This window comes from Taudactylus pleione, unplaced genomic scaffold, assembly GCF_031769625.1.
Source record: "Taudactylus pleione unplaced genomic scaffold, aTauple2 ptg000098l, whole genome shotgun sequence".
In the NCBI taxonomy this organism is placed as follows: domain Eukaryota; kingdom Metazoa; phylum Chordata; class Amphibia; order Anura; family Myobatrachidae; genus Taudactylus; species Taudactylus pleione.
This window is the reverse complement of record NW_028284500.1, coordinates 1,876,458-1,900,059: the sequence shown is the minus strand read 5'-3', so window position 1 is coordinate 1,900,059 and position 23,602 is coordinate 1,876,458. Positions and strand designations below refer to the sequence as shown.

The 23,602-nt window shown below is 44.8% G+C and overlaps 1 protein-coding gene across 5 annotated transcripts in view; it reads right to left on the bottom strand.

Annotated features, from left to right (window-relative positions):
* The window catches only part of LOC148526422 (ankyrin repeat and fibronectin type-III domain-containing protein 1-like), a 493,356-nt gene that overhangs the window by 338,314 nt on the left and 131,440 nt on the right, over window positions 1–23,602 (bottom strand). For all 5 annotated transcript variants that reach the window (XM_088470360.1, XM_088470359.1, XM_088470361.1 and 2 more), the window contains one exon: window positions 19,685–19,899. In XM_088470360.1, coding sequence (XP_088326486.1) covers window positions 19,685–19,899 — 215 coding nt within the window. The remainder of the gene's footprint in view (window positions 1–19,684; window positions 19,900–23,602) is intronic.

Sequence of the window (23,602 nt, the reverse complement as noted above, 5' to 3'; positions counted from 1 at the left end):
ACAGACATAGGAGAGACCCTCTCAGCTCCTATACACAGGTATACAGATATAGGAGAGACCCTCTCATCTCCTATACACAGGTATACAGACATAGGAGAGACCCCCTCAGCACCTATACACAGGTATACAGATATAGGAGAGACCCTCTCAGCTCCTATACACAGGTATACAGACATAGGAGAGACCCTCTCAGCTCCTATACACAGGTATACAGATATAGGAGAGACCCTCTCAGCTCCTATACACAGGTATACAGACATAGGAGAGACCCTCTCATCTCCTATACACAGGTATACAGACATAGGAGAGACCCTCTCAGCTCCTATACACAGGTATACAGACATAGGAGAGACCCTCTCAGCTCCTATACACAGGTATACAGACATAGGAGAGACCCTCTCATCTCCTATACACAGGTATACAGACATAGGAGAGACCCCCTCAGCACCTATACACAGGTATACAGACATAGGAGAGACCCCCTCAGCACCTATACACAGGTATACAGATATAGGAGAGACCCTCTCAGCTCCTATACACAGGTATACAGACATAGGAGAGACCCTCTCAGCTCCTATACACAGGAATACAGACATAGGAGAGACCCTCTCAGCTCCTATACACAGGAATACAGACATAGGAGAGACCCTCTCAGCTCCTATACACAGGAATACAGACATAGGAGAGACCCTCTCAGCTCCTATACACAGGTATACAGATATAGGAGAGACCCTCTCAGCTCCTATACACAGGTATACAGACACAGGAGAGACCCTCTCAGCTCCTATACACAGGTATACAGACACAGGAGAGACCCTCTCAGCTCCTATACACAGGTATACAGACATAGGAGAGACCCTCTCAGCTCCTATACACAGGTATATAGACACAGAAGAGACCCTCTCAGCTCCTATACACAGGTATACAGACATAGGAGAGACCCTCTCATCTCCTATACACAGGTATACAGACATAGGAGAGACCCTCTCAGCTCCTATACACAGGTATACAGACATAGGAGAGACCCTCTCAGTTCCTATACACAGGTATACAGAAACAGATGAGATCGTGTCAGTTCATAAATAAAGATATACAGACATAGAATAGTTTCCCTCAGATGATATACACAGATAAAATTAGATTGCTTTATATCTTGTTTCTGACATTCTAACCAGCTGTCAGGCGACTTATTTACCCCTTCAGCCAAACTATCCGATGGGCAATTCACAGTATTGGGAACAGTCCTGATTGAATTGTGCAGAATGGATACACAAATCTATCTATTATATGTGCATAAATAACAGCTGTGCAGCTCCACAGGTCTCACCCCCTCTGCTGCAGTATATCTCATCCCCTCTGCTGCAGTATATCTCACCACCTCTGCTACAGTATATCTCACCACCTCTGCTGCAGTATATCTCATCCCCTCTGCTGCAGTATATCTCATCCCCTCTGCTGCAGTATATCTCATCCCCTCTGCTGCAGTATATCTCACCACCTCTGCTGCAGTATATCTCACCACCTCTGCTGCAGTATATCTCACCACCTCTGCTGCAGTATATCTCACCACCTCTGCTGCAGTATATCTCATCCCCTCTGCTGCAGTATATCTCATCCCCTCTGCTGCAGTATATCTCACCACCTCTGCTGCAGTATATCTCACCACCTCTGCTGCAGTATATCTCACCACCTCTGCTGCAGTATATCTCACCACCTCTGCTGCAGTATATCTCACCACCTCTGCTGCAGTATATCTCACCACCTCTGCTGCAGTATATCTCACCACCTCTGCTGCAGTATATCTCATCCCCTCTGCTGCAGTATATCTCATCCCCTCTGCTGCAGTATATCTCACCACCTCTGCTGCAGTATATCTCACCACCTCTGCTGCAGTATATCTCATCCCCTCTGCTGCAGTATATCTCATCCCCTCTGCTGCAGTATATCTCACCACCTCTGCTGCAGTATATCTCACCACCTCTGCTGCAGTATATCTCACCACCTCTGCTGCAGTATATCTCACCACCTCTGCTGCAGTATATCTCATCCCCTCTGCTGCAGTATATCTCACCACCTCTGCTGCAGTATATCTCACCACCTCTGCTGCAGTATATCTCACCACCTCTGCTGCAGTATATCTCACCACCTCTGCTGCAGTATATCTCATCCCCTCTGCTGCAGTATATCTCATCCCCTCTGCTGCAGTATATCTCACCACCTCTGCTGCAGTATATCTCACCACCTCTGCTGCAGTATATCTCACCACCTCTGCTGCAGTATATCTCACCACCTCTGCTGCAGTATATCTCATCCCCTCTGCTGTATATCTCACCACCTCTGCTGCAGTATATCTCACCACCTCTGCTGCAGTATATCTCATCCCCTCTGCTGCAGTATATCTCATCCCCTCTGCTGCAGTATATCTCATCCCCTCTGCTGCAGTATATCTCACCACCTCTGCTGCAGTATATCTCACCACCTCTGCTGCAGTATATCTCACCACCTCTGCTGCAGTATATCTCACCACCTCTGCTGCAGTATATCTCACCACATCTGCTGCAGTATATCTCACCACCTCTGCTGCAGTATATCTCACCACCTCTGCTGCAGTATATCTCACCACCTCTGCTGCAGTATATCTCACCACCTCTGCTGCAGTATATCTCACCACCTCTGCTGCAGTATATCTCACCACCTCTGCTGCAGTATATCTCATCCCCTCTGCTGCAGTATATCTCACCACCTCTGCTGCAGTATATCTCACCACCTCTGCTGCAGTATATCTCACCACCTCTGCTGCAGTATATCTCATCCCCTCTGCTGCAGTATGTCTCACCACCTCTGCTGCAGTATATCTCACCACCTACAATAATACCTCCAATAACAGGTCATGGCAGCTGAGCATGCTGAAAGCAGCAAGTGCTGTATACAATGTGAACTTATACAAAAATATATGTCTGCGTCACACAAAACAAGATCTATGCAGTAATGGTCACTATATACTGCAATCTGATTACATTTTTATCCAGTGTCTTTTCTTAATTAACCAGTAGGGATATAACTTAGCCTAAACCCCAAACAATAAATGTTCTATGAATCGGTACTTTCCCCAGAACTGTATACACCATACAGCGCCAAAGCGACAATACACATTAGTGTGTCACATACAATTGTGATTACAAGATTTCAATTAAAAGCAGATATTTGCAATGTACTACAGATTTACTATAAAAAAAAATGTAATGCTAGCTTTGAATTATTTATTAGACAATGTTACAAGTATTATATCAAAGCTTATTTGCTAAAATCACATAGAGGGGGAGATTCCAAGAGTTGGAAGCAGGGAAAGCATTCTGCGCATGCGTCCGATGGTAACCACCGGGGGACGCAGATCGAATTGCATGTAGATCCATGCATTGTAGATCCATGCATTGTAGATACTGTACATGCATTGCAGATCCATGCATTGTAGATCCATGCATTGTAGATACTGTACATGCATTGTAGATCCATGCATTGTAGATACTGTACATGCACTGTAGATCCATGCATTGTAGATACTGTACATGCATTGTAGATCCATACATTGTAGATCCATGCATTGTAGATACTGTACATGCATTGTAGATCCATGCACTGTAGATCCATGCATTGTAGATTCATGCATTGTAGATCCATGCATTGTAGATACTGTACATGCATTGCAGATCCATGCATTGTAGATCCATGCATTGTAGATACTGTACATGCATTGTAGATCCATGCATTGTAGATCCATGCATTGTAGATACTGTACAAGCATTGCAGATCCATGCATTGTAGATCCATGCATTGTAGATCCATGCATTGCAGATACTGTACATGCACTGTAGATCCATGCATTGTAGATACTGTACATGCATTGTAGATCCATGCATTGTAGATCCATGCAATGTAGATCCATGCACTGTAAATCCATGCACTGTAGATTCATGCAATGTAGATCCATACACTGTAAATCCATGCATTGTAGATTCATGCAATGTAGATCCATGCATTGTAGATCCATGCATTGTAGATTCATGCATTGCAGATCCATGCATTGTAGATACTGTACATGCATTGTAGATCCATGCATTGTAGATCCATGCATTGTAGATCCTGTACATGCATTGTAGATCCATGCATTGTAGATCCAAGCATTGCAGATACATGCAATTTCGATTGGCGTTTCTGGGTGGTAACTTGGGTGACGGGGGGGAGGGTGGGCCTAACAGGCGGGTGCGTGACTGCGTCTGAAGGCTCAGTTCCACTGACAGAGGCAGCTATGGTCCCTCAAACATTCAGGTGCAATGTCCGATGGTGCATCCGGCGGTCCATCGATAGTGCGTCTTTGTACGCAGAACGGCGGATCCGTGCTGCTGTTGGTGGGTGTCTCAATAAGAAGCCCATCACCCGCAGCATTAACATAGAGACGCACTATCGGCTGTGGCAATAGTTGCAGCCGATACTGCAAATGTGTCCACCCCCAGAATGGCATAGATCAGAAGCTGCTAACCTGTGCCACACAGCCCGCAAACAGGTCACCCAAGCCCTTAAGGCAGGGGTGGTAAATAATAGCCCCTCCAGCTGCTGTTGAACTACAGATCCCAGCAGGTTCAACATGCCCCGAGAGCAAAACTGTGTCAGGGCATGCTGGAATATGTAGTCCCACAGCAGCTGGAATGGCTCTTATTGCCCACCCCTGCCTTTGAGTTGTCGAGTTGAAAATCTATTGTGCACTGTAAGTAAATCAAATACAATTTTATAGAATATCAGTAATCAACTCACATTCGTTTTCTTTGTTTTAACCACCATGATAATATTTAAGACCATTGACAAATAAGCAGAAAACTTCTTTAAAAATAAATAAATTATAATTTCAAGTATTTTTCTTACCCCAAAACACAGATTGCCCCTTCTAAACATCTCCCGCCTGCCTCATCAGTAACGGCTACAAACACCGGGGTCTTCTCTGCCAAACTTCTCCATCTGGACAACCAGCAAGTTCAGAGAAGTAGTTTGTTGTCTACAGCGATGATATCCCAGAAGAATATGGTTCACCAAATAATAGGGAGTAGGATGAAAGCAATGGGTGTATTTACTGTGTCTGCTTTCTCCAACGCTGCTCGGAAAATGCAGAAAAGATTATTTTGATCACACCTTGACAAAATGCATTTATGTTTCAGGCAGGCAGATTATATAGTTTGACCCAGGATAAACGAGGATTCTCGCTACGGTTTGTCAGCTGGACAGAAGAACGGAAAGGTAATGTATAAAAAAAAATGTCGATCTGATTTTCGCACAAGATATAGCTCAAAAAGTACATTCCAGATAAAATGCAGTCCTGAAGTTTTCTGATGCCCCAGATGGAAGGCAGACTGAATCCCAAAAGCTGAAGACAGATCCGTGGGCCGTGGCTATAGGGATATCCATTTTTAAATGAATAGTGGTATTAGATTTCAGAGAAATGTAACTGGAGACCCTCATTACACCCTAAGAGTTGGTAATGAGGGAGGAGAACAGAGTGGGAAGAGGGTATCAATGTCAGGATAAGGTTCCTGTTAAAATACATGACACAAGGATCACACATTAAACTTTAAAGACCCATCTGACTGCTAGAGAATGCACGGTCACCACCCTACCTGCCAGCACGACTTGCTCCATTACCAGGATCAGGTAAAGAGTTAATCGCATGTATAGAAATATCAAGCGTGAAGATAAGAAAATCAGTAGACGATAGAAATGCATTTTACATTAGCTTGTTGTATTTTCTCCTGAGGTTCAAATTGTTATAGACAAAAATATACAGAAGGTGTTAGGAGAGGTGGCGGGGAGCGCATTACTGGCTCCTGGCAAGGTCTTGTTTTATGGCTCTATAAGGACGACTGCATGCGTACCAAAGAACGGGAGCAGGAGTTCACACAAAAAGTGTGGGTTTGGGTTGGACAAAAAAATGAATCACTGCGTGTCCGAGGCTGATTAGTACTTGCTCCACTATATACGCAAATTGGTTCTCTACAAGCCTAGAAGACGATCCTTTGCATAGGGTTGGGTATTTGACAATAAAAAGGTCAACACTAATTTGGTCGACACCAAATGGTCAACATAGGAAAAGGACAGCATAAAAAAAAAAGTAGACAATACTGAAATTTGTCAGATACAAAAGGTCGACGAGAACAAAAGGTCGACACAGAAATGGTCGACACTTTTTTTTTCTAACCCTAATCTTCACCCTAACCCTCTCCTTGGTGCCTAACCCTAACCGTCCCTCCTAGTGCCTAACCCTAACCGTTGGGTTAAGTGTCTAACTCTAACCGTCCCTAACTCTAAATGTGCCCACACACTAGGCGATATTTTACACGATCAGCCCGATTTCGACGCATCGGGACGACAGATCGTGTAAAATATGTCCTAATCATGAGTCTCTACTCGCGATTACGATGCCGATGCACGTACCCGCTGGTCGTACATCGCATCTTTACATCTTGCCTGCTGCAGGCAAGATCTGAAAATCTCAGTCACGATGCACTGGAATAGTATAGGATGCACGATAGATCGTGGGTCAATTTTGATTGTTTTTAACACCAAATCGTGCCCACGACTGGAGGGGGAGAAATCGGACACAATATCGTATCGTGACCTGAACGCATAGTGTGTGGGCACCTTTACACTCCGGTAAGTGCCTATCTCTAAAATAAACAAAATAAAAAGTGTCGACCCTTTCCGGGGATGACCATTTCCATGTCGACCTTTTGAACCTGTTGACCTTCTGTACAGTAACTTTTTCCATGTCGACCTTTTAGTGTTGACCAAATTAGAGTCTACCTTTTCATTGTCGACCTTTTGTATGGAACCCCTTTGCATATGAGCAGAGGCTGATTTGCTTGAAACTGACACTAGCACTTACATACAACCTTACAGTGGGATGGGGGTGGTCTAACCTAAGCTGAGTATGGCCAGTGTGAGTTTGCGTACTTGACAAAACATATACACCGCACAGAGACGCACATAAGCCGGTCAGGGTCCGTATCAATCGCGAGTGACTAAAGTGCAAATACACATGAAAATGCTACATTCCCGGACTTGGTACTTCAGTTTTATTACGTATGCTTTATAATGCTGTCTGTTCGGCACTGCAATGATGATGGTGAGATATATTCTATAACATAATAGGGACTATTGCAGAGATCCCCAATCTAACACAACACATATTCTGATGTTTGAGCTCTATGGGGTCTAATCAGCAACAGTGACGATGTTGTCCCGAATATTATCAGGCAGCCTTTCAAGATGTTTTATCAATTATTACAATGTATAGCTGCTATTCATCAAATTCTTTATGCAGGGACAGCAGTTGCGGTAACACGCTGTCCCTGCGATGTTACAGAAGGCATTGGATTCGGGTTTCCAGAAACAAAACCTTCTGTTACTTCCTCTGTGCATGCTCAGTCCTACGCTTGTGAGTAGTCTCCGTCCCTGCTCTGCCGTGACCACCGAGGGTACGTCACTCTAGAGCCAAAACCGTCCAAATTAAATTGAAATGTGTACACAGGCTTTATATTAGTCTGTATACATTTATATGCTATTTATATTTAAAATTTATATACTGTATAAATATGAAATATAAAAGCACATAAATATAAATGTATACAGACTAATATCAAGCCTGTGTACACATTTCAATCAATGTAGGCAGTTCTGACAGGCTGGAGAAGTACTTACCAGCCGGCAGTCACCACAAAGCAGAGGCGGAGTTTCAAGATCCTGCTGGGACTTATGGGAAAATTTCCCTCTGTCCCAGCAGTTTTCGGGATATAATTGTAATTAACACTTTTTGCTTTGCTGAATAGAAAAAAGTATTCAAGCACTGTAGACAGAGCGTAACTAGACTTTTTAGTGCCCTGTTCCAGACATAGCATCGGCGGCGCCCCCCCTCCCCCAATTTTTAAATACGGACATAAGATAGTGCACCTGAAAAAGAGCAATGGCCTCATGGGGAAGGGCCAGGGAAGAGATAGGGGAGGCCAGGAGACGCTGGGGATAAAAGAAGAGGAAGCTACAAGTGAGAATGATAATAAACAGGAAAACTGACAGGTCCAAACAGTGCCCCCTGCCCTGTGGTGCCCTGTGCCATGGCACTGGTCGCACCTCCATAGTTACGGCCCTGTCTGTAGAGATCAATGGCTTGATCCCTACAGGGTGGTACTCTGCGATATGGGAATTAATGGAGAAGAGAATAGCGTTACCTATCAATTAACCCATTGCTGAATAGTGATCTTACTTTAAAAATGCGGAAATGATAGTTTCTGCATTTTTTTATGTGAAAAAAAACTGATTGCATTTCTTATATAGGGGTCTATTCAGCAACCAAACAAGGAGTCAATAAAAATCTCACTGTAAGGAATTGCATCCACAGTAAAGCAGTATCTGTGACATCCAGTACTTGGTTGCTATGGGGGCATGAAAGTTGTGCAGAATTATAAAAGAATCAATGTACTGCTAAAGCCATGCGATGCTTCTTTTCATCAAAGGCAAGGCCAAAAGAAAGACTAAGGGCTTCATTTATTATGCCTACAACTATGCAGAAATGGTTTAGGTATCTGTAAACGTCCCTGTTATTTAAGAAAAGCGTAACGCAGAAGATACAAGACATATCCTGCATAAGACTAAGGGCCTGATTCAGAGCCGGACGCTATTTGCGCTCGCTCGTTCAGAAAAAAGCGGTGGCTATTCAAATGAACCGTTCGCTCTTTGCAGTCTGTTCATGCCTCTATGTCTGAACGAGCGATCAAAACTTGCGGTCGTTTTTTGGGAAACTACGCCCCCTGGCCGCTCGCATCCGACGTCATGTCCGCTATTTATTAGATTAATCGAGTACATCGACCAGCGTATGAACTGCTCGTTATTCTTGTGGTTGGTTTTTCCTACCGCAATCATGCGAGCAGTTCTGGCTATAAAATAACCCAGTGACGTGGTCAATGACGCGGCTGTATTAATTATGCACACCCATAAAACGCCCGTTTTGACCTTTAAGCACGCCTGCGTTCGGATCTCCACTCCCCGTTTTCAAGCACCTTCCCCTGTTACCACCCACATACGCCTCCTCATGTCACTCAAAATAGCAGGCATTCGCTATTTAGCGAACAAATGATTTTCGGCCGCACTGACTGGTTCGCGCATGCGTATTACGATCCGTACGCACGCACAGTTGTGCAAACATCGCTCGGAACGAACGAGCAGCCGCTTACGAGCGGCTCTGAATCAGGCCCTAAGCTTTTTGGAGCTCGGCCCCATTAACTAACGTCTTCTGATGACTAACCTAGCACTTTGGGGAGAGAATTTCCAGAGAGGGCTTTTCTGATAGCACCCTGGCAGCCTCCATGTTCCCCCTCTCTACATCATCGCAGGGCCTCACAGAGTCAGAGACGAAAGTAGTAGCCATCAGTATCCCTTTAACGGGATACATTCAGTATACCAACGCAGGGGAGGCCAGTGCTTAGAATACCGGGGCCAGAATCTGACACCGGTCAGAATCTCGTCACTGGCATCCCGAAGGTTAGTAGTGGGGTTGGGGGGAGGGTTACGGGTATGGATTAGGCACTAGGGGGAGGGTTAGGCCCTAAGGGGGGAGGTTTAGGTTTAGGGTGCCGGGGGGAAGAGGGGGGAGGGCGGTTAGGTTAGAGAGGTTAGGGGTACCCATCCCCCCCCACTAGTCCTCTTCAGTGATACAGGCTGTTATTGGAGCTGGTGCCCCAGCAGATGATTACTGATAAATTGCTACAAAACATTTCTTCTTGCTGCAACATAAAATTATAGTTTACACACAAATTTACACTTGCACAAATAGGTTCTGAGATCACTTTACATCTTGAACATCACAGGGATGGGCTCCTATCGAAGCCCCTGTCACTGAATGTGTTTTTTGGTAAATTCAGACTAAACTTAATTTCGTATTGGCGCAATAAAAAATTATGATTATCAGAACCAATTCCCAATAATTGGTAAATATGCCCATTAGTCCCATACTGTAATAACCACTGTAATGCCCATGCTTTTGGACATGCAATATATGCTTACATCTAAACACAGACACACTTTGGTACACAGTATGCAAATTTGCATTGTTACAAAACAAAAATGGTCTTCCGTCCGCCACTGAGAGTGCCCCATAGTCCGATAGCTGACTATGCAGCACACGGATACAGATAATCACCAATTGAGTCCATGATAGAAATAGTTAACACTCTCCAGCTATCAAATGTATTCATTCTGTTAGTGAATTAATGGGGAAGTACCTTGATGTCAAGGTTAGTAAATCAGATGCAGGTTTGGCGACTGATTTATATTGCAAGTCTACAGACGGCAGCTGTGTCCTCGGAGAGGAGAGCGTCCACCCTTCTGCCTAATAAAGAATATCCCCAAAGTATAATACTTGAGGGTAAAAAGGATTACAGGCAGTGAAGTCAAATATAATGATCACTCTAACAAATGAACCCATTCATTCGCCGAGGTTATATAAAGGATCGGTTTACTTCTGTTATAGCGCAGGTGGCATCTAATCCGAGAAGTGATTGTTTGAAAAAACTAGAAGGGATGAAATAATACATGTAATATTAACATTTAGGGGCACATGTATCAAAGCTTGATGTCAGATAAATTTGTGATATATATATGACAAACCAATCAGCTTCTAACTTACATTTTGCAGGCTGTTTAAGAAATGATAGTTAGGAGCTGATTGGTTGGTGATATATATCTAACAATTTTATCTCACATCAAGCTTTGATATATACTGTATGCCCCTTAGTGCGTATAGAGAGCAGATTAAATGAACCATTTATAAGTACCACCCACATCGCCGCGTGGTACTTAAGTATGCATGCGGATCTGACGGGCAACATCGTTAGCGGGGGCAGTTGTTCCGTTGCTGCCGGCATCAGCAAGTGTGTATGCACTTGCCGCTGCCGGCACCACCGCCGGGTCCCGCCGTTGCCGTACATACTAGACATCGTCTAGTGTGTACCTGGCATAACTGCGCTCAACCCCTATAGTCCTATAGACTTCCCATATTCTGCATCTCTAGGTCAGGGCGACCTATCACTTTCCGCCGCACACCCCGAGTCATTAGGTTGGATTCAGGGCCTGATTCAGACATGGACGCTAATGCAATTGTCACGCAGATCAAGCGATTGTTTGCCATCGTGCATGCGTACAAGCATTGTGATTATAGACGCACAGAGGATCCCATCACAAAGTGACAGGTTGTCAGCATTTGGGGGTGGTAACAGGGAGTGGTCAGAAAAACGCAGGCGTGCCTGTCCGTTTAAACGCAGTTACATGGGCGTGCATAAATTAGCCACTGCGAGTACATGCGCAGCTCTGAGTGTCAGATGCGCTCCCAAGGCTGCCGCAGGTCAGACCAGCCGCAAGGGTAAGATGGCTGCTGATGTGCGGCGATATTTGCGCAGGTATGTGTCGTGGCACACAGGTATGAAGACAGCAGTGGGCGTCTTTATGATCGGGCGATCTTTGCTAACATTAGCATATTTTCGCTGCTGCGTTGCGTATGAAATCACAGCTGCGATCGCATTAGCGTCCATGGCCCGTATTCAATTAGAGGCGAACAGTCGGAGAAGTTTCACCTGTCCGACTTTCCGCCTGTCTTAGAGGCGAAAAAATGTTGTGCATGCCCTAAACAGGCGAAAACGGAAAGCGGCGAATGCGGAACAGGCGGAAAATCATGTCAGAAGTGGGGAAATCAGTCTGTACCCCAAAAAAGGTGCACTAACATAAGGAATCAATGTAGATGTGTACTAATAGCCCTAATAAAAGTGTTTGGGGTACTGAAGTAGTTTAAATTGCTTCTTATTAGCGTCTTTGCAAAAGTTGTGAAGAATGGCGTATTTTTTGGTGAAAGTAAGTACTCCAGTCAAATTTGGGGTACTAGAATATGGGTGCTAGAATATTTTAATGTGTCTAAAGTGAACTTTTAAAAAATTTCAAAAACGCACCTACTACCTATGTACACGCACCTGCAATCCCAAAAACACCTGACCCATCCTTGCAGACCCCAAAGAAGTCTATTTCACTAGTTTTTATGCTTGTCCCCCCATTTTTTACTTTCTCACCCCAAAAATGAAAGTACTTTTTGGAGGTGTTCTTAGTTTTTGGGGTTTTTTTCTCTAGATTTGTCCTTTGGGGGACAGTATATATTTTTTATTATATTTTAACAGTTTCTTATATAGCGCAGCATATTCCATTGCACTTTACGATTGTGAACATTACTAGAACAAAACTGGGTAATAACAGACAGATATATAGGTAAGAAGGCCCTGCTCACAAGCTTACAATCTATACAGTACCAAGGGTTCTGGGTGGTTTCCCCACCTTTGCACCCCATAATACAGATTTTGTACTTCTTTTCACCTGCTATTCATTGGCCAATCTTTTTCTCCTATTACATTGCATTGAGTTTCCGCTTAGGCGAATTCCAGCTGGAAGTGAATTTGGAGATAAGCTCCGACCAGGCAAAAAGCGTCAATACACAAAACTTTTTCATCGATCACGGCTTTTCACCTCTAACAGAATACGGCCCCATGTCTGAATCAGGCCCTCAGTGCGCAGGGTTTTCCATTATATTGTTCCGAAAAAGTAACGTTTTCGGAGTTTGCTGAATATCAGGTGATCCTATTGGATCCCTGATGATGAATGGCCCTTTGTCTAAACTAGCGTTTCCGCATGGTAAATGGGCCAATTTAGCTATGATGAATAGGCCCCTGAAACGTTCACTCTTACAAAAAGGAAAATGAAACAAACTTCAATTGTAATGTTACCATAAATGGGGAATTGGTCACCCCCCTAATGCTGGGCCCTCCGTGGATACCACGCTTGTGAGAGGTGGGGAGTCATCTGTTTGATCCAATGCCTATGTGGAATGGGTCATGTCAGGCAGACAGGCCGCACACATAAGACTTGTCTCTCTGATATACAAGTAAATTCAGGAGTTCTAAAATCAACCTTGAGTTTCTGGCCTAACACACTGCTTTGATGCTAAACATGCTGTACACTGTGCTCGGTTCTGCTGGCAGACCATAGAAGACATTCAGACACCAGCGCTGGATGGATGATGAATGCAGCATGTCCAATGAGGATGATGGCGAACATTTGCTTGTCCTTAGATCTGATGCCAAATGGGTTCATAAATTAAGCACAATGTTTCCAGTGGTTTAAAGCAACAACAACCTGAGCCACTTTGTATAATTATTGCCTTTTGTCACACATAGGGCAATAATCAATTAGACGCGAAAAGTCAGAATACGCAGAAAAGTATCGCGGATGAAATCATTTCGCCAGGCTGAAAGTATTCAATTCCAAAGGCTTTTCGCGTACGTAAAAAGTCAATGCAATGTAATGGGCGGAAAAGTTTTGCCTATGACTGCAGGCGGAAAAGAGTGCAGAATTGCGGTTTTGGGGTGCAAACTTCGGGAAACCCCCATGCACCCATGGGACAGTCCCCCAAAGATAAAATGCATCAACATTTTTATTTAAAAAAAAAAAAAAAACTTTAGAACACCCCAAAAAAGTACTTTCATTTTGGGGGCAAAAAAGTTCAAAGTTGGGGGACAAACTGAAAGACTGGCAAAACAAACTTCTGGGGGGTCCCCAAGTATGGAGAAGGTGTTTTTATGATTGCAGGTGCTTGCGGAAGGTGGATTTTTAACGTATTTTAAAACTTCACTTTAGCAACTTAAAAATATTCTTGCCCCCATTTGCTGGGAGTAGTTATTTTCACAAAAAATACTGCTTAATGCTATTCACCACTTGTGTTAATGCGCTAATTGGCAGCAATTGTCACAACTTAAGTACCCAATTACCTTCATTAGAGCTAATCGGGGGCATCTATAGTGATCCCCAATATTAGTGCATCTTTTGGGGGTGTCAGGCTGAGTTCCCCATTTTTGACAGCACTTTTCGCCTGTTTCAGTTTCGCCGGGTGCCGTTTTCGCGACCTGTCTAATTGAATACGGCAAATAGTGGGAGCGTGCTAGTTACTTTTCTGCATGCAAAACACGTGATGTAGGCGAAAAGTCCGTCGGGTGCAAAACTAATTGAATACGGCCCTTAGAGGTGTAGTTACGGGATTCGTGTCTAAAACTGGGTACACACAGGACAATGTGTACCGGGACAATATGTCAGCCTGTCGGATCGACATATCGGAATGCGTATACACATCAAAGCGATGTTATGAACGATGGAATGATCACTCGTTCCGTCCTACATTAACATGAATGGGCAGCTTGTGATATCGTCAGGTTTGATGTGCAGCACATCAAACCTGACGACGTTGCATGCGACCACCGGGGAAGTGGGTGGCCGTGGTCCCAAACTCGGGAGACTTGTCCACCTTTTCTGGCTGGCTAGGATTTTCGGGAGCCTGCCGGCCATTCCGGGAGGATAGACAAGTATGGCCCTTCCCTGGTGTACGACCATGTGTCCAAATGTGCAAGGACTGAGACATCCACACAGCTTTAGTATAAACTAAAATACTGCTGGGTGTGTCTGTACGGCCGCACCTTCGAAACTTGCACCAGTCCTATGGCAGATGCAGATTATTAGACCGAGTATGGCCGCCTATGTGAGTGATTAAGCGTCTGTGTACGCAACCACTTCTGCGACCCGCCAGGGACACTCCCATAACATAAGAACATCCGCTAAGCCACCTCCCTGCCACCGCCCAGGAACGCCAAATACACGGTCACACCATTTCTGAGACTGTGCCTCTTCGGTGCACCTCAATCACAAGTGCCACTGATATGCGTGCGCAGAAGAAAGAAATCGCCCCACTGCGCTCACTATCACTGCTGTGTCCCACTCAGAACCAGGCTCACAGTGTTTAAATAAATACTTATATAACAGTATGTTTATATGAAAACATTATATTAAAGCCATTGACCGCAGCTAGAAAACTAACCCATATACTTGTGAGTGCACAATTAGGGTCTAATTCACAGGTGCACGCAATTGGAATGCAATGTCGATGTTCACGTAGTCCGTCTCATGATCGTGCTATGGGCGGCAAAGTGATGGGCTTTCCTGGGCGGTGACTAGGACCTGGCTAGCAGGGCACACAAAGATTGGTGCAGCCACAGCGGCCATGTACAGAAAGACAAACCGTACCTGCAAGTGTTGAAGGTGCGAGCGATGGCGGCGTCTACAGAAACATTGGCGGTATTACAGTGTGCAGAGATGCTGAAAGTGGGCGTCTCACGGCTTGCAGGGGAAGGTAGAAACCAGCATTTGCATATACTCGCATATACCGGTACCAAGAGCGAGCGTAGCTGCGCTCATCTCTGAATGAAGCCCTTGGCCCCATGTACGTATACTGTCTAGGCCTGTGCTTACTCATTGCCATGGATACGGTCACCCATTGTTATAAATCATCATAGTTTTAACATTCTATTCATTTCCCTGGATTCCAAATGGAGTGACGCATAATGCGGTCATCAAATAAACGATGTTGATGATACATTTCTAAATTTGTATGTACAATTATACCTGTGGAGTTTTTCTTTTAATATATATATTTTTAAAGTCTTGGTTGTGTAATTTTTTATTCACTTGTCTGTAATTTGCGCATCTGTTGAGTATTCGCATTTCTGGCTGCTGCCCATGTGGTAACATTTCTCAGCTGTGTCTATACAATGTGTTGTAACACGTAATTGCTAAAGGGGGCCCATAACGCCATGTTGCCTCACAATACACATTGCCTGCACTGGGGCCTGGGACACATGGCTTTATTCCTAGCCAATTTAAGGAGTATGGGGGAGATGTTAGGTGGAGAAGCCCTCAGCAACCAATCAGCTTCTAGCTATCATTGTTTAGGATGTACTTGATAGCTAGAAGCTGATTGGTTGCTATAGACAACCTCTCCGCTGTCCTTTTTAGAAACATCTCCCCCTATTTCCGGAGAAAGCCCTGAGAGAAGCTTCCAGCACATAGTGAGGCCACCGGAAGTGACATCACAGTTAGCTTTCCCTAAGGTGAGTAAATACAAAAGCTGCATACACACACAACGATTGAGTTAATGAACGATTTTAGTAAACGATTTTCTACCTTGAAAAAATTAACTAAAATCATTTACTAAAGTTGTTCATTTACTATGTTCATTTAAATGTAATGAATGATTTTTATGAACCACAAACGATTTTTGCATATTAACTTAATGAAAATCGTTGAGTTGACAAGTCTGACTGAACTACAAACTACAAACTACAAACGTGAACGCGCATGAACAATAATCGTTCATCGTTTGACTCAGAAAGTGAACGATTTTTTTAACGATATCGTTTAACGATAATCGTTCAAAAAATCGTTGTGTGTGTATGCACCTTTAGACAGGTCTTACTAGCATGACTGAACTAAAGGGATAGTTATCCCCTCTATATACTGTACATGGGGAACATGTTCACTCAGAGAAAGATTGGCCAAAACAACTACTTTCAGTCATAAATGACGCTCCAATGAACAATATATTAGGAAGGGAAAAAAAGTTATAATAAATTAAGTGGACATCCAAAAATGAGAATAGCCAGGACAAATACTAAAATACAGGTATATTGCACAACATGTACTAAAAAGTGGGGTACTTATGTATGCACCTAGTGCCCAAACAAGCAGAATAAAAACATTGCACAGTCCCAGTTACCAGGATGCTCGCCATGTCCTGCAGCAGACGACAGCTGGGTACACACTATACCGTATATCCTGCAATCTTGGTAGTTTGGACCAATCTGCACAACCATTGTATAGTGTTGGCCCCCAATCTATCAATCTGTGCCTACGTCGTTCATCGCAGTGACCCATCTGATGTGCTGCACGGCAGATGGGACGACGAGATGTACGATGTGGAGCACATCATGTAATGTTTACGCACGACCACACATTGGGCCTGATACAGCAAGAAGCGCAGTTGCTTATACGCACGCAATCGGCTGATTGTTGCATACTGTGCATGCGTACACATCACAGTGCGCATGCGCGAACCAGTCACTGTGACCGGGAATGAGATCGCAGTGTGTACGCAGACCCATCGCCGTTTGGGGGTGGTGACGGGGGGTGGTCGAGTGAATGCAGGCGTTACAAGGACATAAATTATCCACTGCGAACCCGATGTGGCCGGGTGCGTGCGTATAAGCAACTGCGTTCCTTGCTGAATCAGGCCCATGTACAGGAGTAATGATTACTTGGATACAATCCCCCGACACGATATACACAAAGATTGCATAGTGCTTACGCTCAAACTAGTGTGTTCTGGGATGGTCTGATTGTGAGTGAAGTTGTATCAGCCGTTGCATTGTTTGTTACATCGTTCAGGTGTGTACCCAGCTTTACACACAAATATACAAACATTATTGTCATGTACTTGTTGTACTGTCCAGTCATCGTTAGTTATAGTAACTAACTTATATCTGGTCTGCATTTTACTCCCGTCTGCCATGGAATCTTTCTTTGTACTGCCCCATCCTCCCCGCAATGCTGCAATTTCCAAAGTCCCCCATACTGTACACCACCCCACCCCATTCTGTTACTCTATGGTACCAGTCATTAAGGGGTCTATTTACTAAGCAGTGTTAGGAGACAGAGTGAAAAGTGATAAGAAAGTGATAAGGTGCCAGCCAATCAGCTCCCAACTGTCATTTTTCAAACACAGCCTGTGAGATGACAGTTGGGAGCTGATTGGCTGGCACCTTATTACTTTCTTATCTCTTTTCACTCTGTCTCATAACACTGCTTAGTAAATAGACTCCTATATGTTGTATCCTGGCTTCCATATTGACCCCTGCCTGTACTTGCTGACATTCCTGATGTATATGGGTGCAGGGCCGGGAACATTACCCGGCATTAGGGGCGGAGTGAGGGGCACCCAGATTAACTACATTGGGAAGCAGGGGGTGGGGGCGCGATGACGGGATTCAGCGTGAGTCGCGTCATCTGCCCACCCGAGGTGGGAGGAGGTGGGGGGTATGCGGCCGGGAGACTTGCCCACTTTTCCGGGTGGCCGGTAGCACCACCTGGTTTTCGGGAGGCTCCCGGCCGTTCTGGGAGAGTAGGTAAGTGTGCCCCTGCATCCAACAACTGCACATACTAAAATATACAAAAGAAAGACAATGAAAAATGTTGAATGTAGTAAGTTGATGAAACATACAGGAGTTGTCCCGCAAGCCCCTATCTGTGTGACCATCCTGACCCAGCAATCCCTGACCATAGATTAGGATCTAATAATATATAAATACTGGGCATGTTACTGCAGTTTTATTCTAAGACATTGGCCATGCACAGGAAAAGACAATATCATTATATATAACAAACAACCTCCATCCAAAACATAAACGTGCTCCTGCTTCTCACATGGCAGACCGGACCCTCTGAAATACAAGTCTGCTATATGCAGAGCTATGCCAATAGACATGATCTAGTAAGTAGACATATACCACAGAAACACACTGTGTATTGAAATAAATTAGATCTTTACACAAGGAACACCCTTTAGGCCTTGTCCACACATGCTAATGCTTATAGATTATTTGCAGACACCATTTTCTTATGTATAACCTGCTCTAGTATTGTCCAGTCAGAGGCGCTCAATGCACATAACTAGTTATTATTACCCTGCGGAAAGTACATAAAACACAACCTGCCACCTCCACATTTACCACCGTATTTTATTTAAAACAGAAAATAAAGATTGGGCTGTAGAACTCTGTGATAAAGGGAGAGATGTATCAAACCTTTTAGAGAGGACAACTGGAGGTGTTACCTATAGCAACCAATAAGATTCTACCAATCAGTTTATACGATGTACTATATAAATGACAGCTAGAAGCTGATTGGTTGCTATAGGTGACATCTCCACTTGTCCACTTTAGAAGGTTTGTTACATCTCCCCCTAGGTCAGAAAGGAAGTTTGCGCAATGATTCTTCCCCCAGTCACAGTGGTATAGCCAATGTTCATTCTGACACAACTATGGGGTCTATGTACTAAGCCATGGAGAGAGCTAAAGTGGACACAGATAAAGTCTCAACCAATCAGCTCCTAACGGTCATGTGATAGGCTGTGTTTGAAAAATTACAGTTAGGAGCTAGTTGGTTGGTACTTTCTCTCTCTCACAGGATTAGCACATAAGACACCTACAGTATGTCCCCATAAGAGGACAAATGTCCATAACAGCCCTCTGCTGCCCCCGTCCCTTAAACCTGTGATACCAAAGTGACCTATGCTCCAGGCAGCTCCAAAGGCTGCAGGATGCCTGCCTGGAGTGTCCCTTGGACGCTACGGGTAGCTCTGCAGCAGAGCTATTGGCTGACGGCTGCCATTCCAGGCAACCTGAAAGCCACATGCAGGTGCGTGGGGCAGTGATGGTGCCGCCCTCAGGGCTCTGTGTGATGGCACCACTTGCACACCTCTAGTTCCGACCCTGGTGTTGCCCATGGCAACCACATCGATTCCTGCTATCAATTATCTAGTACATTCTATAAAATGATCATCTCTAGTAAAATTCCAGTTTGCTTAGAATGACGGTGACATTACAAAGAGAAAGAACAAGTCTCTGCCATGTTTGATGTGACTTTCATAACCTCCATAAATCAGAGACTGTTTACTTACAAACTGCCTCCTCAGCTTGCTCTTCACCCTCTGTCCTTGGGGGTCTGGCGGGTGCAGGGGGTAGTGACAGGAGCTCAGGTGGTTGTCCACAGAGATGCTCTTCCGCATGTGGAAGGAGCGCTGGTGACCGAGGCGAGACTCCTCCGGGGAAGAGATGAGCCGGGGACTCAGACTGCTGGTGTCCATCAGTCTCTCTCCAGTGCGCCATGAGTCCACTGTGGAGAAGACAGACACATGGTCCAGTTTCCATCACTAGCACTAATTACATAAACAATGTATGATGGGTACAATACACAGATGCACTCAGTCCTGTAATAAATGTACCTACACCCAGCAATAAAGCGCAAAAACACTCCAGCCCAATGGCAAACCTGGAAAATGGCAGCTAGTAGCACGTGCAAGCTGAAAGCGTAGAATACTGGGCCCGATTTACAGTTGAACGCTATGCCGATTTTCATGCAATTGAGTGATTATCGGTCGTCTGCACACGCAGCAAATGAACTGCGATCGAGCTCGCTGTGAGGATTCACTTGCAACTGATTGTCAGGAAGAGACCGTTTTGTGGGTGGTTACAGGGAGTTCCAACCAAAACGTTTCCTGGGCATGGACTAGCCAGCGCCTGCCAGGGCGCACGCAGAGTACAAAGCACCAGAGTCTGTTACCGCAGCCAGTCTGAGTGACCCAAAGATCCACTCAAGGAGTTTTTTCTGGATCTGCGTCCTATGCTGCGTTTCTGTACGCATTCACGGGCAGCTGCGAGGGCTCCGGTGGGCGTCTCAATAGAAATTCCGCCGGCTGATGCATTAGCATATTTTGCTAAGCGGAAAAAATTCACAATTGCGTTTGCATTAGCGCACAAATCTGACTCTGCCCAATGTACAAAGAACGCAACTGTTCTGTAATATACAAAAATGTAATTTTAAAAGATGTTATTTTCCTTTGATAGACTGTCAGAGCAATGCTATAACACACACTTATGAAAGGGAACTGGGGAAGTAGAGCGCAGTGAATACACACGGCTTCCCGACGCCTGCACCAAAGCTTTACTTGACAAAACATTTGCCCGTTTGTGCGGAGAACAGAAGCAGCTCTGGCAGCTCTCAGCACTCGTCTTCCTCCAGTCACAGATGTGGTGTCAAGGAGTGCGGGAACACAGCCAGGCCGAGCCTCTTCACTGTACCACAAGGGCTGGCTCTGAGTGATTTAGCTGCAGCAGTACCAGAGATCATTGTTCCCTGAGGATCTATCCATATGCCCACTGCTATTAATGTTTTGTAATATCATCTTCTTCAGGGTTATTATGTATCTCGCTAATATTGCTTCTACATCATTTTATTATTTCTATACCAGATGGTTTAAACAAAAAAAGATTGAAATAGTAAATAGTCTGTATTATTATAACGCATGAACTGCGCTTCACCCCTTTTCAGCTGGTCTCCGTGTGTAGGTGCTCCATTATCCCCGTGTCTTTAAGCCTATCGGAAAATTCACTATGGTGCAGTTTGGCAAAACCGCATTGTTTCTGGGGGTTTGATGTGTGGTTTGTACAAGGTCAGTATTCTCATCAAAGAGCATCAATAACACCCGGCAGCTCGAAAGCCGAAATCCTGATTTGTAGACCAGGCAGATATGCAAGTATGCAAACCATCCCATTTACTGTTAGGCACCAGGGGAAAAATGTAAAGCTGTAGGGCCTGATTCAGACCCGGACGCTAAGCCGTGATCGCTCGCTATGGGCGATTGTTGCCAGTCTGCGCAAGCATTGCAGTGCGCGACCAAGTCACTGCGATCAGGAATCGTGCGCTCGTAGACAAAGACTGAGCGCTACTTTGAGTGACAGATAGCGCCGTTTGTGAGTGGTAACAGGGGAAGGTGTTTGTGAACGGGAAAGTGGTGCTATGAACGCAGGCGTGTCTGGGCGTCAAAACTGAGTTTTATGGGTGTGCATAATTAGTATGGAAGTGTCATTGTACACTTATTTCAGCCTGCAGTGATCGCAGTGCTTGTGGTTGGGTAGGGTCTACGTCAAGCGCTGCGTGCAGCTCAGATGGTTCTGATTAATCATACACTTCCTGGAGATGACGTGCTAAGCAAGAAAAGTGTGCGTCTTTATATCGGCGTGCTGTCACTCTGCCGTCGCTCTCTAATGGTGCATACACACGATTAGATTTTTCTTCAGATCTGAGCGATAACGATTTAAAAAATTAATTCAATCAGAAAATCTAACATATCTGACACGTCTGAACGATGAACGATGAGCGTTCCCGATGGTCAGATAATGATATCTGACATCTGATGTGTTTGCAGTCAGATTTGGACGTTTCCATTCATTTTAATGCAGTCAAAAATCGTTCAAATCGTTGGTCAAATCGTTCAACCGTTCATCTGACAGATCTGACAAATCTGACCGTGTGTATGCTCCATAAGATATAGAGGGCGTCATTACACCAGACAGTGCGATCGCAGAATTTGCATACCCGGCCCCTTTTGGATGCGAGCGATCATGGCTTAGCGTCCGGGTCTGAATTGCCCCCATAGTTCAAGTACTTGTGGAACTACAAGTGAAAGCATTACAAATGTTGATCCCCTAATAAATGTGGAAAGTGTCCCCATTTGTGTGGAAATAAATACTAGTGCCCCCAGGAGTCTAAACATAAATAATAGTGCCCCCTGAGATTCAGGGAACCATAGGGGAATGACACGAGCATTCCCTAAACTGAGAGATACACAAGTAAAAGCAGTAAGGAAAGCAATGTGGTACACTGCAGGGTGTGATTTGGGCAATTAAGATGCATTTAATCAATTATCTGCTATAAGGATTGCTGGTGACCTGGTAAGGAGTTATACTATTCATAGGTTAACCTAGACATTAGTTGCAGATCCCCCTGTTACTGGTGGGAAACCATGTCAGTACTGTAAAATGTTAAAGACCGTATTAACTGCAGCTACATATTGTTATTATAGAATATATAGTAGATATATTTCAGTCTGAAGCTGCATACACACACAACGATTTTGTTACCAACGATTTTATGAACGATTATCTGTCAGATTTTTGACAGCAATTGAACGATACCGACGTCATTATAGTTAAATCATTCAAAAAATTGTTACGTGTGTATGCACCTTTAGCAATCAGATCACTAATACCCCTTTCACATATACAATAAACCCCGGAACACTGAGCCCCTGTTGAAGCCGGGGTTTTCTGTACCTACCTCACACATGGGTGACGACCTTGGTCTTCCATCAGGCAGTGGACGCTTGAGATTATGTCATCTCCAATTGCCATTGAGCCAGGTAATCAGATCCTTTAAAAGTATGACCCGGGTCATCACAATCCGGGGTAATGCCAGTCACACTCCAGGCGACCAGAGTCGGACCCGGGAATAACCCTGCTACCAAGCAGGGTCGCTGACCCGGGACTCCGACCTGAGTCGGCCCCTCTCATAAATAGGGCCTGATTCAGAGACAGATGCTAATGCGATCACAGCTGCAATATTGTACGCGACGCAGCAGTGAAAATATGCTAATGTCTGCACAGATCACCCGAGCTTAAAGACTGCTGCCTTCTTACCTGCGTGCGACAATTCATACAAGCGTAAACATCGTTAACATCGACGCACATCCACGGCCATCTTACCCTTGCGGGAGGTCTGACCTTCCATGGCCTTTGGAGCTCTTCTGACACGCAGAGCTGCGCATGCACTCGCAGTGGCTAATCTATGCACGCCCATGTACCAGCGTTTAAATGGACAGACTGTGTTTCTCAGCCCACCCCCCGTCACCACCCCAAACGCTGACAACTTGTCACTCACTCTTCGATGGAGTCCTATGTGCGTCCGTAATCGTAGTGCGATCTCTGCGCATGTGCAGTGTGACTTATACAAATGCGCGTGTGTAATCACCTTTGCGTCT